The following is a 19550-nucleotide window of genomic DNA, read 5'->3' on the forward strand; positions in this document are numbered from 1 at the left end:
GTAATAATATATACTAAAGGAAGAGATAAGAAACTGTTGGCATAATTAATAATTAATCTAAGTTTAACTTTAAGTCTCTATTTCCTCTGTTGGATTTTTCTGAAAGTTCAATGAATTTCTCATCTGCACAAATCCATTGTAATATTTATCTTTGTTATTGCATTGTTTAACCTAGTATAATTCCCATACTTTTATCTGTTTCCTTGATTTTCAGATTTGTCTGCTAAGGTTAAAGAAAATGGGCATGAGAATTCCTGAAGGGAAAGGCCCTTATTCTGTGGGATGTACAGACCTCATGACTAGTTATGGTATTCAGGTACTTATAACTACCTGAATTATTAATAAACCCCAATTTTACATTACTAACAATGCCAAATAGCTTGCATGAAAACAAACCCAAACCGAAAATATAAAATAGTTTAGCCTATTATCCATCTGGCACTATTGTTTTCAGGGTAGAAGTTTGATTAGTTACTGCAGTCATCTCCAAACAAAGTAGGTGTCACCAAGGTACCTCTGCCAATCAGTTTTTCCATTCCTTCCCTGTCAGTTGTGCATTAAATATTTGGAACCCCTCATGATACAAGCCCACTATTGTCCCATTCAGAAGTCTAGCCCGTGACACAAATGCTTAGTTTTATTTATTTATTAAATTTCTATGTCGCCATCTTGCTGAGGCGACTCTAGGTGGCTTACTGTTATTATTCTCTTTTCTTTTTATAATGATGAAAACAACCTGGTTTTTATTTAAAAAGCTTTTATGGGAAACCTCCATAACAAATCCGTGTTTTGGATTCATTCATATCTCTCATTCATTTTGCTAGAAATAAGGAAAAAGGTGTTCATTCGTGTTTTTTCCACGCATTACAAAATAAATACAAAATTCTATCCAAGCCAATTTTAAGGCAATTTTAACTAGTTTTTTTGATACAATGTGGGGACACTTTAATAATAGGATATAAAAAAGGATTTTAAGTGGTTTTGAGATAAACAAATTTTCTGTACATAGCGTAGATGTAGAATTTCAGACTGCAATGAAGTGCAAAGTTTCACCATGTGACTATGCTGATGCTATAAATCAGCAGATGCAGTAATGGTGCCGTCCAAAATCTACTTTGGTTATGGCCAACATGAATACTTTAGAAAACCTAGTTCAATTTGAAAAACTGTATTTTTAAGCATGTTTTTGGCAGTGTTTAAAATGAGTTGGATTAAGGGTAGAACACTTATTATTAATTAATGCTTTTTTCAATTAAACATTTAGAAACAGTTTTCAATAATTAATTTTATTATTTTATAACAGGGGACTTTTTTGCGTCTGTATTATCCTTCCCAAAATGATATGAATTATGAAGATACAAAATGGATTCCCAATAAAAAATATTATTCTGGACTCTCTCATTTTCTTAATATGTATTGGATAATAGGGGAGTTCATTCTAGCACGTTATTTTGGTAAGTTTCAGAGAGGTTATGAATTATAACAGCAACCCATATTCTTGTGCAGATATATTTCAAGTGTATGCATTTTCTAAATCTGATTCTTAGAAAAGTAATTATGTAGATGCCAGCAATATTCTGATTAGTGCTGTTAGAGAAATAGATTCTTATACATTGAGATAATTGGACTTTAGCTGCTTGTTACTTATTACAGATAGTCCTTGACTTACAACAGTTCATTTAGTGATCGTTCAAAGTTAAAACAGCACTGAAAAAAGTGACTTATGACCATTTTTCACACTTATGACCATTGCAGCATCCCCATGGCCACATGATCAAAATTCAGACACTTGTCCACTGACTCATATTTATGATAGTAACATTGTCCCAAAAACCTGCTTTGCGGGTTTTTCTTTCAGATCTTGCCTTATGTAAGGACCTACCTCAGCTAAGCCACCCAAGAAAGCAGAACTCTTGAAACAGGCATTGTCTCAAAAGGAACTTTTATTAGGAGTTAGTGACAGCAGGGAATCAAGGCGAGGTCTGAGGAAAAAAGCTGCGAAGGATTATATTAAAAGCAACATTCAATACTCCCCCCACCCCCAGTCTCAGTGTTCATTTGACTCCCAGCCAGTCCACAGATGGCAGTGTTTTGGTAGCTGTCTTTTTGGTGGGCTCCTCAAGGCCTCTTTCACTTTCGAATTCTTTTGGCTCCAAGTGCAAACCTTGTCTCAGATAAGGGAGAGACATTCCATCCCCTGGGGCAGGGGTAGGCAACCTTGGCTCTTTTATGACTCGTGGACTTCAGCTCCCAGAATTCCTGAGCCAGCATCATAGCAGACAGTGCAAAGCAATCCCAAAAGCTTCTCCCTCCCGACAGAATGGCAGGCCACAAAGAAAGGCTACAGAAAGATAGAAAATAGGCATAGGGTTAAAATACATTTCTTTGGGGACCTAACATATGTGATCACCTTTTATGACCTTCTGTCAACTAAAGTCAATGGGGAAGCCAGATTTACTTAACAACCATGTTACTAACCTTACAACTACAGCGATTCACTTAACAGCTGTAGCAAGAAAGGTTGTAAAATGGGGCAAAAATCATTTGACAACTGTCTCAGCAACAGACATTTTGGGCTCAATTGCAGTTATAAATCAAGGACTACCTCTATTTGTAAAAGAATGTTACAACAATACGAAGGCTATATAAAAATTCACTTCTATGCTAGGCCCATCCAAAGTTGATTTGGATAGAAAAACACAATAAAAGATAGAAAAAAATTCCAAAAACTATTCCAAGGTACAGTAGTTTAAGGAAAAGCCTATTACTGTACTTTTTTTAATGACACACAACAATCTAGACAAATTGTTGAAGCTTATTTATGAAATCTTTGGGTCCATAGTGGCAATATTTTTTATTCAGTTCCAATTATGTCCCACAGAGGAAGTTGAGCTTAAATTGGTGTATTGTGTTCAATTTCAACAACTCCAAACATTGCTAATGCTAAAATGGCCATTACATGATTATTTAGCACACAGCATAAGAACAATTTGTACTACCAGAATTCTGAAAAAAACTTTCTAAAATATATTTATAGGGGAGCAGTGCCATTCGGGATTAATTTTTTTAACATTAAGTATTCTTAAGTTATTCTCTAAAAGCTAGATTAAGAACGTAGTGCAGTTTTTAAAATGAGTTTAATTTCAGTCTAGTGAAGCCGTTAAAGAAAATCAGAAAAGTTAACAAGATTTGTTTTCCTTTGTCTAGGCTCAGTTACATCTCCTGCAACATGGAATGCTGAATTCAAGACTGGAGAAAAATATCCTCTAATTATTTTTTCCCATGGACTTGGAGGATTTAGGTAATACTGCCTTTTTACATATCTGATATCTCTGAAAAAAAACAAGCCTGGTTCACCAATGTATGTTTGCATTCATTCAAGACAATCCAATATAATATCCTCATTTTTTTTCTGGCATGGCTTCACGCTATATATCAGTCAGAAATATGGCAAAATGGGCAGTATATGACTTTCATAATAGATAAAAAATAAAAATATCTCCTGAAATAAGTTCCACTTTTTCTTACATGTTAACAATTTCATAGCTGCAGTATTAATATTTGAGGTTTGGAAGGTGATAATTAAGACGATGAAGATGGTTATAACCAAAACTAACATAGTTCCATACCAAGAGCAGTCTTTGGCCATGCTGACTACTGATTATTAGAGCTGTGGGTCAGACATGCCTGGAGGAACCAAGATGAAACTGGAGCTTCTAGTTTTTGGCCATGTGGGAGTTGTCCCGTGTTTATTCACGCACCTGTAATTGGGGGCAATTCATAAGCTTTAGCCATTGTTATTCTGATTTTTAAAATGGAATTCTCCCATCCTGCATTCTCTTCATAACAGCTTTATGTTTTTTATTTTATTTATAAACTTTTATGTCACCCATCTCCTCTACAGGGTGAGTCTGGGCAGCATTTTCTTTTTGCCATCCAACTCCTCCCCAATCTTTATCACATTTTATCGTCCAACACACTCTCCGTTTTATTGTCTTTGTTCATTCCATCTGCCCTGCATATTTCTAGTTATTTGCTGACCCAGCTGTTTCTCTAGGTTCTCATAACTGGGCATTTTCTCTGTCATGAGCTGTAAGCAGTTGTCCAAAAGCTCCTCCTTTCTTTTTCCCAATATCATCTTTGCCCAGAATGAGTAAAAACCAGGCACAACCTCTGGCATGAAAATAATTTGGGGGGAGGGGGGAGGAGGGCTAAAATGTTTCACACCAGTACATTTTCCATGCCCCTAATTGTTTCTGATGTGAATAGAATCTGGGGAGGGGAAACAGCCTTAAAGCTACCTTGGCCTCTTTTGAGTTTTGTGACTATGGGCATGACAAAGAAATATTTCCCACAATGCAGAAAGGGAACTGAAGACTAGCAGAATGTTTTTCAACATAGGACGTGTACATTTCCCCGATCCATTCTCTTTAATTTTTTTCATCTTTGTACATTTTACCTTATAAATGTGTGGATGAGGATATGTTTAACCTTTTTAAAAATCTAGGAATTGAGACCATTTGTGTATAATGCCTTATACCAATCGTAAAAAGGAGATGTAGCATGCAAATGATTTAAAAGACTGACTTAAGTTGCAAAATTATATTTATTTCACTAGGACGCTGTATTCTGCAATTTGCATTGAAATGGCATCTCAGGGATTTGTTGTTGCTTCCGTGGAGCATAGGTATGCATAGGTTCTTTAATTGACTGAAGTAGAAATATGTATGTAGAATCTAATAAAGGACTTTGTACTTATTATAAACTGAAAATACCAAAGAATTTCACTTAACCAATCACTGAGATCCACTATGGAATAATACCTATAGTGATTCAAGCCTCAGGTTGCCTATGGGCTGATGCTGAGCCACTTAACTAATTTTATTTATGTATTTGTTTTTGTTTATATTTTGCCTTTATTATTTTTATAAATAACTCAAGGTAGCAAGCACATCTAATACTCCTTCTTCCCCTATTTTCCCCACAACAACCCTGTGAGGTGGTTTGGACTGAGAGAGTCTGAGTGGCCCAAAGTCACTGAACTGGGTGGTAGAAGTAGAACTCAAGGCCTCTTCCTTTCTAGCCTGGTGCCTTAACTAGTAGACAGTAGGCTTTTACAATGCTTAGGGATGGGCAAATTTTAATATTTATAATCACAGTTGATTTTCCTGTGGAGATACAGTAAATATCATCATTAGATAAAGAATTGAATGCTCTCCAAAGTTAGAAGTATTGCATTTATTTACAGAAACAAATCATAATCCTAAAATAAAGTATTGATTATAATTTTTTCCCCAAAATTCACTCTTAACACTATGAAAACATAGTCTTCCACACATTCAGAAATTCTGATCTCCTTTTATCAATCAATAAGCCAGTCTAAATTAATTTAAACGGTGAAGATGCTTGCCTCCCACTCAGAAGGTTGAATCCTAGGTAGCAGCAGATGTTTCTCTCTAGAATGCAAAGAAAAAAGTTCTGCTGTGAATTCAGACTGGCATCAGGAAGGGCATCTGGCTAGTAAACACTTAGCTCCATCCAGTTCTCCCCACTCTACTCCAAATTGAGGAATTACAGGACTGTACAAAGGGAGGGTTTTTTTAGATGTAAACTCATTCTTTTGCCATCTGTACATATTAATCTTAGTAACCTTTACCTTTTACATAGTACAACAGAGTTTTCTTCAATGTTATATTCTGGTGCTAAATTAGGAATGAGTTCTAATATACATATTAGCACATTTATAAAGCATTGTATGAGCTTTGAGGGGGGAAAGTGTTGCTTTCTCAAAGCACAGATATAGTGGGTTTTTTTTCCATTAGAGACCAGTCCTCTTCAGCTACATATTACTATAAAGAAAACCCTACCATAGGAGCCAAAGGAAAACCTCCAGCATTGCACAAGGAGTGGATTTTCTACAGGAAATTAAAACCAGATGAAAATGAACTTTCATTGAGGAGGCAACAGGTATTCATGCAAATCTTCTAAATTTAGTGTATTACAGAAGCATCATTGATTCACTTTCGGGAGCCCCTATATTTTAAATCAATATGCCTAGTCATACACTCTGTAGTTGAAGTAGATATGATAGTGTCATCTGATTTACCACTTTTAGAATCCCCCTGTGACCATTCTATCTATTGCTTCCCACACCGTGCAAGCAACAACTATGGCCCTATCACCAACCCCTAAAGATTTACTCAGTGTCGAAAAATAAATCTCAGAAAGGCAGGTAGGTTAAAGAATTCCACCCTTGGAACGTATTTCAAAGGCTGAATGTCAATCTGGTATGAGACACATAAGGAGCCGCATCACTACCAATTGTGTTCTTGGTACCAAAAAGACATTGGTCTTCCCTTGCAAATGCTGACTTTGATATCTGCTCTACTTATAGTTTTATCTAATCCTTCCCCCCCCCCACACACACACACCTGTCCAACGATATTGCAAAGAGAATATGTACTGGTTAATGGATAACATCAACTTTATTTCAGAGGGAAAATATGAGACCGTATTCCATGTCATTAAAAGTCAGTTTTGAATTTGAACCTCTCTTGACCATAACAGGTTGCTATCAGTCTTGATTTTCTCTGAGATTTGTCATGACAGAAGTATTCTCAGCCTTGATAACCATTTTTAGACTGACATCATTAGCAGTTCTATAAAAGGCATATTTAGCTGGAATGTCACAATCATTGTTAGACTCATTGTGAAAGTCTTGTGCTTCAGAGTCTTAACCTGGACCATAACACTTCTGCAAATGTAGAAGATAACCATGGTTTGGCAGGACCAAGTCATTCACATGTCTTTGGTGGCATTTTGTTAGCACTGCCAACAGCATAATATGAATGAGTCAAGCTATGTAACAGAAATGATGCTGACAGCTACTCATAATCTCTTCTACAGCTACAGAGAAATTCCGCATTGGGGTGGTAGATGTTTTAGCACCACCCATACTAACAGATCAGATCAGATCTGGACTCCAGAGGTTGATGGCATTAAAAGCGCATTGAAAGAACTAAGGGAAGGAACATGGGCACATTTCCCATATTCTCTCAGCACACGGCATAAGGTGACCAAGGAATTTTTCATTCCAAAATAAGACCTGAAATATCTGAAGTTCACTACTTATCTTAACTCAAGCATTTTGCTCAGAATTATTTTTTTTTTTAGTAATCATACTTTACTTCCTCCAGGTTCAGTTTAGCTTTCTTTTTAAAAAGTTAACCTATGGCCTAATTATAGTGCCCCCTTTAAAGATAAATCCTTAGTTTAGAAAAATCCTAATCACACATTAGATAGAGGCCATAGATACACAGGCAGTTGCTAAGCCATACGCTGAAAGTGTTTTTTGTCTCTTCTTCATGTAGGTACAGCAAAGGGCAGAAGAATGCATTAGAGCTCTTAACCTTTTGCTTGAAATTAATTCTGGAAATCCCATTAAGAACCTTCTGCCTTTAAATATCAACTGGAGTCTTTTAAAGGTAAAAGAGGCAGAAAATTCCCCTTGCTAATTGGAAATTCATAATTTTATATGTTGTACTATGTATTTCAGACTGGCACTATGTTGAAGTGCTGTGGTAAAACAGTTAAAACTTTATCGTTATTATGATGACATTGGATGAATCTGATCTTGTGTTTCTCTAAAGGTTCAGATGGTACCAGAAAATCAAATAGATGACCATTAATATGATAATTGCTTCTTTAACATGTACCCCTTTTGAGGTAACTGAATATGCTTAGACTTGTTAATTGGTGGTTAAGCAATATAAATCCATTTCCATGATTGCTTCTAAAAAACACTCAGTGCTGCTTACCTTTCTGGGCACAGTGTATCATTCAAGAGTTTCCTTAAGAGAGAGACTGATTAGATGAAAAGCATTTGCTTCAACACTTCACTATCCTGTTTTTTTTAATGTTTCTCCTTTCTCTAAGATAGCTGTTACAGCTGGGGTTTCTAATATGGCAACAGTCTTCCTGTGCCATCTGATTTCTTACATGTTAAAACACATTAATTTATCCAAGAGTCTCCTGAGACCCAATGAATTCTGTGTTCAAGTGCAGCCCTGAAGTAGAGTCACCTGAATGTAGACCTGAACATCGATCTAAATCCAGGATCTTACAGCTGCTCATCTAATTCTTTGCAGCAGATCTACTAAATCCTTGGTATTAATCTGTATGTGTTTTACCCTATCATCTGAAGCTCTTTAATAAGGCAGTTCAGAGTATTCACCATTTCCAGTGAGTGCTAACAACTATTTAAAACAAAGATTGTTTGTGGAACAGCTTGCTTTCAGGAATCGTGGGCTCTCCATCACTAGAGGTTTTTAAGAAGAGACTAGACAGTCACTTGTCTGAGATGGTGTAGGTTCTCCTGCTCGAGCAGGGGGCTGGAAGACCTCCAAGGTCCCTTTCAGCTCTATTCTGTTGTGGTATTTTGGTATCTTTTTATTCCTGTGTTCGTTATCCAGAAATGGTGTCACATTGTAGGCTTAATGTTAAAGAATGTGGTGAATATGGTTAAGAGATTGTGATAGACATCAATTCATGTTAACCACCTGTAGCTGTTTAATTTTGGCAAAAGGGACTGATATCTAAAACAGCTGGAGGGCACTAAGCCAATTCTTGATTTACAGAAATCAGAATCCTTAGTATAGGATGAATTAAAATAGACCCATCTGATTGAAAACAAAAGGCAATATCATTCAATATCATTTTCTTTTCAGGATTCTATTGACTTACAGAAGATAGCAGCAATGGGACATTCTTTTGGTGCTGCCACAGTCATAGAAACGCTTAGCAAAGATGCACGATTCAAGTAAGAACTAGTAAAAAGTAAAACTCTATCAGGTTGGCCCAGTGGCTTTTCTTTGCAGTAATATTTGTTTTACAGATAGTCCTTGAGTTATGGCCATTGGTTCAGACTGTTTGAAGTTATGGCAGCCCTGAACATCGGCACTTAAATAATCCATCCTCAAAGGTATGGTCATTTCAGACCCTCCCCCAGTAGCCATGTGATCAAGAGTTGGGCACTTGCGGCTCACCCACACTTACAATTGTTGGGGTGCTTCAATTCCCCTTGCTCATCTACAGGCATCTTCACACTCCAGCACCCCCCAACTCTACCTGCACCAGGCTCCCAGGACCTCCACTATCCCCCTGTGTCACCACCCCCCATGCTCCTTATCTTGGACTCCCCTTCACTTAGTGACCTGTACATCTGGAGTTATAATGGCACCTGGGACTGTTCAGATTGCCATTGCTGAGCAGGCCAGTCTCTCTCAATTCTAGAAAGCAGGCAATGTTAAACCACCTTTGAAATCTTGACAAGAAAACTGCAGAGGTCAACCCTGATTAGAAGACATTCTCAATCTCTCTCTCCCTCTCCCTTTCTCTCCCTCCCCATCCCTCTGTAATTCTTACATGAATTCATGGAATAGGTGAACATTGCACAATGATTTCTGCCAAATTTTAAAGTGAAGTGTATGAGTATGTATTGAATAATATTATTCAATAATTATTACTGTCCCCATTCCTCAGTTCTGAGCACTTTTTGTGATACTGTGGCTTTGTTTTTTGTTACATTTCTCTTAAGACGTTGTTCCAAATGACAGGCCATCCTCTAATTGTATGATTCTTTTTATTTGTTTATAGATTCACTTTTCTAATTACAATTTGTTGGTTTTACTGATCTACTGTTGGATTGACTATTGGTAGGAAGTAATATTCTACATATGATCTGACATTAAACAGAGCAGTGATGGCGAACCTTTTAGAGACCGAGTGCCCAAACTGCAACCCAAAACCTACTTATGTATCGTTGGGTGTCGGGTGGGCATGGTCCATTATGTTGGTGTGGCCCATTGGGTGGTTGTGGCCTATTGGGTCGGTGTAGTCCATTGGGTGGGCATGGCTGCAGTGGTAACGGCAGACTGGGTGGGACTAAAAAGTTCAATCAATTCCAACTTTGCGAGATTTTTTTTTCTTGCGAGAAGTTGAAATTTATTGAACCTTTTTTTTGCCCATGGTGGCAGAGGCCTAAAGCAAAAAGGTTTTAAAAACCCAGCTGAAGGCCTAGAACTGTGGTGATGGTGCGTGTGCCCACAGAGAGGACTCTGCGTGCCACCTGTGGCACCCATCCCATAGGTTTGCCACCATGGAAATATAGTAAACTAATCTGAGACTAAAGAGAGATAGTCCCTCTTTAATCTGAATTAAAAGTAGGAAATCCTCCACTGTAATGGGCATAAATTGTTTTGCAACTATTTGTACTGAAGAGTGGAACATTCTATCTATGTGTGAATGTTACTATAATAAAGACCAGGGCTTTTCAACCTTTTCACCCATTGTACCACTTTTAGGATATGGCGACATCCGAGTACCACCAGTCGCCTAGCAAGGTGTCAAAAACTTGAGGACCAAAAAAAAAGGAAAAAAGTGATGAAGTATAGGGAGTCCTCAACTTACAACAGTTCGCTTAGTGACTGTTCGAAGTTACAATGGCACTGGAAAAAGTGCCCCCCAAGCCACAGACGAGCAAGACACCTGCCTTCCCGCCCGGTGGCGCTCTTCCTCCTGTCCGAGATTTTCATTGTTGTGAGCATTTCTGTTGAGGATTGGCAGCGGGGGTGGGGTGGGGTGGTGGTTGGGTTTTATTCCCCCCCCCGTCTGCTGGGTGGTTGCAGCAGGTTTTGGTCACATCACATGACCCTGGGACACTGTGACCGTCATAAATATGAATCAGTTGCCAAGCATCTGAACGTAAATCACAAGATCCTGGAGATGCTGCAACATTCCAGCTGATCGGTGCTTCTTCTGGGCTCAGAAGCACCAGGATCAGTGCTGAGCTCCAGCTGGATCCTGGTGCTGATCCTGGCGCTTCTGCTGAGCCCTGACAGCCCTGCAGCTCCAGCCGTCTCTTGCTCAGGCTTGTGCGGTGCTGCCACCGGTTCAGCTCATTCCCCTCCCCCGCTACCACTTTTCTAGGATGGTCGCGTACCACCTGCCAGGTGCCAATGTACCACAGGTGGTACCCGTACCACTGGTTGAAAAGCCCTGATACATATAAATGCATAATAGAAGAAATGCAGATGTAGAATTGATTGATTGGTAAATAGATGTGCATGCTACTTATTCTATAGATTCAAGGTAGCTTGCCTTAGAGAACAATAAACATAAACATAAAATCACAGTAAAGAAAATTATTACACAGCATCATATTGGCCAGCTCCAAGCACTTCCAGTAAAGTGATGTCAACCTGATATAGTACTCTCCTTTCCATGGATTCATATTGAAATCCACAGCCCAGTGTTCATGGAAAAATCTGTAATTCAGGATAGCCCTAAGGTATTCCATGACAAATTCCTTTTGCTTTTCAATATGTATTAAGCAACTTATCATAGGAGAGCCCACTGCCTCTTAACACTGAACATTTACACTTACAGAAAGTTTCTCCTAATGGAACCTAATAAAATTAACTTAGAATGTCTCTATGGATACAGATGTGTGATTTATATAGCATCTATGTGCAAGATTAAGATGTGCAAACTGGCACTAACATGTCACAGAATTTTTTTTTCTGAACAGATGTGGTGTTGCTCTTGATGCTTGGATGCTTCCCCTCTCTGATGAAGTATATCCCAAAGTTCACCAGCCATTGCTGTTTATTAATTCAGAAAAATACCAGTGGGCTTCGAATATCCTAGAGATGAAGAAACTTAATTACAAAGGCAGGGAAAGAAAAATGATAACTATTGAGTGAGTGTCAAATGTCAGTAATTAATTAATTAATTTGTTTAGAATGGAGTTTGGAGCGATGGTATTATAGTTACATTTTATATAGTTTAAAATTAAACAGAAACAACTGAGAAAAGCACCCATATCCCCTGCAGGTGGTGTCCAAATTATTATTTTTAAACCTTAAATGGTAAAAATCTCATAAGGCTAAAATATGATAAAACCCCAGGGATGATATTGACAAAAGCAACATTTGATAATCCTACAATATTGTTATTGGTCCCTCTGAATTTCAGTTATCCCACAGGGAGCCTAGATTACATAACCTGTCATCTAAGTTTGAACAATAAAGGTAATTCATTGATTCTCCTCAGACTGGGTGGGATTCTTTTCCTGGGATTAATTTTCCATGATTGTCCATCCTGAAAATATTGTTATAGTGCTCCTCTTTCAAGGTCTCAATATTCTTTCTGTGTTCTTATTGATTAGGAACATGATATAGGTCAGGGATGGCGAACCTTTTAGAGATCGAGTGCCTAAACTGCAACGCAAAACCCACTTATGTATGTCGGGTGCCAGGTGGGTGTGGCCAATTGGCTGGGCGTGGCCAATTGGCTGGGTGTTGGAAGGGACCTTGGAGGTCATCTAGTCCAACCCCATGCTCAGGAAGGAAACCCTATACCATTTCAGACAAATGGCTGTCCAGTCTCTTCTTAAAAACTTCCAGTGTTGGAGCATTCACCACTTCTGGAGGCAGGTTGTTCCACTGGTTAATTGTTCTAACTGTCAGGAAGTTTCTCCTTAGTTCTAGGTTGCTTCTCTCCTTGACTAGTTTCCATCCGTTGCTTCTTGTCCTGCTTTCAGGTGCTTTGGAGAATAGCTTGACTCCCTCTTCTTTGTGGCAGCCCCTGAGATATTGGAACACTGCTATCATGTCACCCCTCACACTTCTGTTCGTTAAACTACACATACCCAATTCCAGCAACTGTTCCCTATATGTTTTAGCCTCCAGTCCTCTAATCATCTTTGTTGCTCTTCTCTGTACCCTTTCTAGAGTCTCAACATCTTTTTTACATCGTGGTGACCAAAACTGGATGCAGTATTCCAGGTGTGGCCTTACCAAGGCATTGTAAAGTGGTATTAGTACTTCACGTGATCTTGATTCTATTCCTGTGTTAATGCAGCCTAGCACTGTGTTGGCTTTTTTGGCAGCTGCAGCACACTGCTGGCTCATATTGAAGTGATTGTCTACTAGGACTCTGAGACCCCCCTCACAGTTACTACTATTGAGCAAGGTACCACCTATACTATACCTGTGCATTTTATTTTTCCTGCCTAAATGTAGAACCTTACTTTTTCACAATTGAATTTCATTTTGTTAGATAGCGCCCAATGTTCGAGTCTGTCCAGATCCTCCTGTATTTTAAGCCTATCTTCTGGAGTATTGGCTATTCCTGCCAGCTTGGTGTCGTCTGCAAATTTGATGAGTTCCCCATCTATCCCCTCATCCAAATCCTTGATGAAGATGTTGAAGAGCACTGGGCCCAGAACAGAGCCCTGGGGCACCCCACTACACACTTCCTTCCATGTAGATGCAGTTCCATTGAGGACCACACGCTGAGTACGGCCTGTCAGCCAGCTACGAATCCATCTGGTGGTGATGCTATCTAACCCACATTTTTCTATCTTATCAAGTAGTAGATTGTGATCTACTTTATCAAATGCCTTACTGAAGTCCAAGTAAATTATATCTACAGCATTCCTCTGGTCCACTAATTTGTCACTTGGTCAAAGAATGCAATAAGATTTGTCTGGCATGATCTGTTTTTGACAAACCCATGTTGACTTTTAGTGATGACTTTGTTTGCATCAAGGTGTTCGCTGATTTGTTGTTTGATTATCTTTTCTAGAATCTTCCCAGGTATTGAGGTCAGGCTGATAGGTCTGTAGTTTCCTGGATCTATTTTTTCCCCTTTTTTGAAGATGGGAACAACTTCAGCTCTCTTCCAGTCCTCTGGTAGTTCCCCAGTGCTCCAGGATCTTTGAAAAATATAGTTCAGTGGTTCTGAGATCACGTCTGCCAGTTCCTTGAGAACCTTGGGGTGTAGTCCATCTGGTCCTGGTGATTTGAACTCGTCTAGGCTGGACAGGTGCTCACTTACCATGGACAGGTGCTCACTTACCATTTAATATCTTTTACTTCAAAAGGTATGCTCCTGAGCACAATAAGTTGCAATAAGACTATTAAGTAAACATAAATCAAAACAGTTTGTCATTTCTCTCAAGCTTAAGCCAACAAGTTGGCAGTCCTAATCCCCTGGTCCACCAACAGGAAATATTGAAGTTCAGTGATGTTTCTCTTTTTCTTCTTGATGTTTTAACACAGGTCAGTTGATGTCTTCTCCTTAAGGGATCTTAAATTAGGTCAAATTGTAAATCAGTATATTTCTACATGCTACTGAGATCCTCATAATCAGCTCCTATACAAAGGATCCTTTCTGAATGAGATCAAATTTTCCTTGTGCACTGCTTTAAAAGTAGACATCTCCCTCCCTCCCTCCCTCTCCCTGGGTTCATTTATGATATTACTGATAGTGATCAGCAGGTAGTTAGCAGAATACATATACAGGTGAAACTCTAAAAATTAGAATATCGTGCAAAAGTTCATTTATTTCAGTAATGCAACTTAAAAGGGGAAACTAATGTATGAGATAGACTGATTACATGCAAAGCAAGATTGTTCAAGCCGTGATTTGTCATAATTGTGATGATTATGGCGTACAGCTCATGAAAACCCCAAATCCACAATCTCAGAAAATTAGAATATTACATGCAATCAATAAAACAAGGAGTGTACATAGAACAATATCGGACCTCTGAAAAGTATAAGCATGCATATGTACTCAGTACTTGGTTTGGGCCCCTTTTGCAGCAATTACTGCCTCAATGCGGCGTGGCATGGAAGCTATCAGCCTGTGTTACTGCTGAGGTGTTATGGAAGATCAGGATGCTTCAATAGCGGCCTTCAGCTCTTCTGCATTGTTCGGTCTCATGTATCTCATCTTTCTCTTGGCAATGCCCCATAGATTCTCTATGGGGTTCAGGTCAGGTGGGTTTGCTGGCCAATCAAGCACAGTAATCCCACGGTCATTGAACCAGGTTTTGGTGCTTTTGGCAGTGTGGGCAGGTGCCAAGTCCTGCTGGAAAATGAAGTCAGCATCCCCATAAAGCTCGTCTGCAGAAGGAAGCATGAAGTGCTCCAAAATCTCCTGGTAGATGGCTGCGTTGACCCTGGACTTAATGAAGCACAGTGGACCAACACCAGCAGATGACATGGCTCCCCAAATCAACACAGACTGTGGAAACTTCACACTGGTCTTCAAGCATCTTGCAGTGTGTGCCTCCATTCTTCCTCCAGAGTCTGGGTCCTTGGTTTCCAAATGAGATGCAAAAGTTGCTCTCATCAGAAAAGAGGACTTTGGATCACTGAGCAACAGACCAGGTCTGTTTTTCTTTAGCCCAGGTAAGATGCTTCTGACATTTGTTGTTCAGGAGCGGCTTGACAAGAGGAATATGACATTTGAAGCCCATGTCCAGGATCCGTCTGTGTGTGGTGGCTCTTGATGCACTGACTCCAGCCTCAGTCCACTCCTTGTGAAAGTCCCCAACACTTTTGAATGGCCTTTTCCTGACAATCCTCTCCAGGCTGCGGTCATCCCTGCTGCTTGTGCACCTTTTTCTTCCACTTTTCCCTTCCACATAACTTTCTATTAATGTGCTTTGATACAGCACTTTGGGAACATCCAACTTCTTTTGCAATTACCTTTTGAGGCTTTCCCTCCTTATGGAGGGTGTCAATGATGGTTTTCTGCACAACTGTCAGGTCAGCAGTCTTCCCCATGATTGTGATTCCTACTGAACCAGACTGAGAGACCATTTAAAGGCTCAGGAACCCTTTGCAGGTGTTATGGCTTAATTAGCTGATTAGAGTGGGACACTTTGAGCCTAGAATATTGCACCTTTTCACAATATTCTAATTTACTGAGATTGTGGATTTGGGGTTTTCATGAGCTGTATGCCATAATCATCACAATTATGACAAATCACGGCTTGAACTATCTTGCTTTGCATGTAACGAGTCTATCTCATATATTAGTTTCCCCTTTTAAGTTGCATTACTGAAATAAACGAACTTTTGCACAATATTCTAATTTTTCGAGTTTCACCTGTATTGCGTAGGATAGCTCTTAAATATCGTAAGCTTGCTACGTATATACATGATTAAAATAATCTCTGTGATCTAATTGAAAAAAATCAAACATGAATACTAATTGTTGAACAAGGACTGAATTTTACCTCAAAGTAGTAATTGTAGTTGTTCCTTTGATCTCCAAATGAAAGGTTATTGCATGTACTTTTATTATAATGATAATAAACAATTCTAACTTATTCTGGGGGGGAAAATGAATAAAGGACACAGAACATTACCACAACCATCAAAACCCTTGGGACAAACATGTAGAGATAAAATGTAAACAAGAATCTTCAGAACCAAAAACATTTAATTAGGTTCCACATGTTTCAGCAGTGTTTGTAAAGATTCACTCTTCTAGTCAGACTTCTTTGATTACTTATTAGGCTTATCCTTTGCACTTTTGCTGTTTTCAGAGGATCAGTACATCAGAGTTTTTCCGACTTTACGTTCCTTACCGGAAACATAATTGGGAAGATTTTTAAACTGAAAGGACATATAGATCCCCAAACAGCTATTGATATTAGCAACAAAGCTTCACTGGCCTTCTTACAGAAACATTTGAGTAAGTTGCTGCATTGCTTTTATATTTAATTTTTAACACCCAGTATTACTACATGTTGATAAGGTGATGTGTTACAGACAGTATCTTTCACAATATTTGATTCAACTTTAGTGTTTGATCACTAAAGCTACCTGAAAATATAATGCATATGTGCATATCAAATTGAACATGTCACATGTCGGAGAGAAAGAGAGAGAGAAACAGACAGACAGTTTGAGATAGTGGTTAAAGCTAAAAACCAGGAGTCCTACTTTTTAAGCACAAAGCCAGCTGGGTGATCTTGAGACAGTCACCTCTCAGTCCTGGGAAATGGGCAATGGCAAACTATTTCTGAAATCTTGGCAAGAAAGCTGCAGGGACTTACTTGCCCAGTCACCAGGAATCAAAACCTGACTCAAAGGACCCCAAAAGTGTGATGTATCCTCTAATTACATTGACCACCTGAAAACATTGGATGACTAGTTTCATCCTTATTGGAACTCCCGAGACACAGGTAGCCAGATGTTATTCTATGGGGTTGGAACCCTCTCCTGGAAATTGAGCTTATAGACCCTTGCACTTTAGATGACTACTATATACAGTGCACTAACTTTAGGAGCTATGCAGATCCTGATACTCAGTGGTTGCAACAAATGATATTTAGAGATTGTAAGAATAGTAAATACTGTCCATCTTCCCTTAAGCTCTCAGAGCAGAGAACTGCAGATGCTAAATTGTCAAACTCCCAAGTATGTGGTTTTGCATGAGTTCCAACTGGTTACATGGGCCTCCTGGTGGTCAGTGTAAGTGAAAATGCCATACTTCAAGAAGAGGAGTATGGGGCGTGGAAGTCATGTAACACAGCATCTGTATCTCTGCTCTGAGAGTATAAGGGAAGGTAAACTGTTTATATAGGGATGGCAAATCTTTTGGGCTTGGCATGTAAAAAAACCCCCAGAAAATGCCTAACTTGACTATGGATGTGCCCCCCCCACACACACACACACGAACAAAAGAGAAACAATTCTTTACCTATTTATTCATTTTAAAGAATGTAGTCCGATGGTTCGTGTGATCCCTAGGACCTTGCTTTGTGCCACTTATCTTTAGGCTCTGTTCTCTGTTGATAGGCCCCTGCAGCCTACCCAAGGCAGCTTGGCTCACACAAGGCCTTTAAGTGGCCTTAGAGCAAGGGTGTCAAACTCAATTTCATTGAGGGCCGCATCAGCATTGCGGTTGCCCTCAGGGGGCTGGTTGGGTATGGCCAGGGTGGGCGTGGCCAGCTCTACATCGTTGGCATCAAGGGTGCCTATGGGGGCCTGGGCAGGAGTGGGACAGATCTGAGGGTCTCTGGCAGAAGGAGGGTCTCTGGGCCAGGGCCAAGGCAGTGGGGGCCGTTCCCTTACTGTTTCCAGGATGGCTTCACGGGCCACATGAAACCACTTCGTGGGCTGGATCTGGCCCCCGGGCCTTGTGTTTGACATGTCTGCCTTAGAGAATGCTCTTCTGCAGCCTGCAAAAGCACGACCTGTTCTCATGTGATTTTCAGAGACTCCAGAGGCCATGCAAGAGCCTCTCACATGCCATTTTCAGAGAGACTGAAGGTTGCGCACACCCCAATTCTTGCATAGTCTCAACTACCTTTGAAAATCACATGATAATGGGATGTGATTTCGAGAATACTGTTGGGTGTCCGTGAATGGTGGTGTGTCATCCAAATGTTGTGGCATGTCACCTTTTTGACATGTGTGTCATAGGTTCGCCATTACTGGTCTATACCATTCAGATTCATCTCCCAAGCATCTGAGACTTTTAAATACTACACAATAAAAACAGTGTTTCTTTTAAAGCTGAACTAAAGAACCAGTCATATAATACACTTGTTTATCATGAGCATTTTTAATATATAAAAAGACTTAGGTTACATATCAGTATTACTGACTAGAGAATAAACTTAATATAAGCTATTGAGACATATGAAAAAGCAAGTAGATGGTCTACCAGTTGGCTTGGGACCCTGATACCTGAATGAACATGTATTTATATCAATATGTTATGTACTGAAATTATTTGGAGGCTTTCCTCCAAGAAATCCCTTTATTACAGATGACCTTGTCAACAGAACCTTACCTGTAGAATTTCTTCCTTGAAGACATGAACATTGCCAGTGATTAACTTTTTAGTGCCAGGCATTTATTTAGCTGATTCTCCTATTTTTTTAATATGTATTTTTATATTGTACATGTTTCTACATCCTTTGGAAGTTTTATTGAAAAGTGGAATATACTTTTCAAGCAAACATTTTAAAGTATAATGACCCTACAACTCAGTTTAAAAGGGAATCTTTCCAGACCTTATAAATTAGAGACTTAGACTATGCTGTTTAGATGAAGTCAGCTATCCAATCACTATGACTTTTCTGTTTCCAGCATGTCAGTTTTAGAACATCAAAGCAAGCTTAATTTTAATATATTGTGACTTAGAAATATAATTTGTTAATACAATTTAATATTTTCATGTATGTGCCATCTGATTTGAATTTATCTTCTCTAGATCTCTCTAAATATTTTAACCAATGGGACCCTCTTTTAAATGGTGAAGGACCTAATGTCATTCCAGATACCAATGTTGACTTAACTCCAGGAGCATCTCAGTGAAAATAAAGATTGTCCTTAAACATTTCTGACTAAATGTTGCTTCTTTTACGATAGCTCCATTGGAAAGACTATGTTTTAGAACATTTGAAGATGTTAAAGGTGGTTCTCATTTAACAACACTCATTCAGTGACCATTCAAATGCTGCTGAACAGGAGTTACAACTGATCCTTGAAGTTTCAGGTATCACAGCACCACCACAGTCACGATTGTGACCTGGGCACTTGACAACCGGCACAGATTTCAATCCATCACAGCATCCCACAGCTGTGTGATCATAATTTGTGCCCTGTCCTGCTGGCTTACCACAAACAAAGCCAAGAGAGAAACCAGAAGTCAGAAGTTCCAAATATGTGAAATCC

The 19550-nt window shown here is 39.2% G+C and overlaps 1 protein-coding gene across 1 annotated transcript; it reads left to right on the forward strand.

Annotated features, from left to right (window-relative positions):
* Nucleotides 1-238: 238 nt before the first annotated feature.
* PLA2G7 (phospholipase A2 group VII) lies at nt 239-19190 on the forward strand (the record flags this gene model as incomplete). Its single annotated transcript, XM_081314904.1, has 10 exons — nt 239-316; nt 1304-1454; nt 3208-3301; nt 4619-4687; nt 5823-5967; nt 7371-7484; nt 8727-8818; nt 11588-11758; nt 16406-16554; nt 19087-19190. The coding sequence occupies 10 exons, from the start codon at nt 239-241 to the stop codon at nt 19188-19190; spliced, it is 1167 nt and encodes a 388-aa protein (XP_081171030.1).
* Nucleotides 19191-19550: the final 360 nt, after the last annotated feature.

This window comes from Vipera berus (assembly GCF_964194415.1).
Source record: "Vipera berus genome assembly, chromosome: 1".
Lineage (NCBI taxonomy): Eukaryota > Metazoa > Chordata > Lepidosauria > Squamata > Viperidae > Vipera > Vipera berus.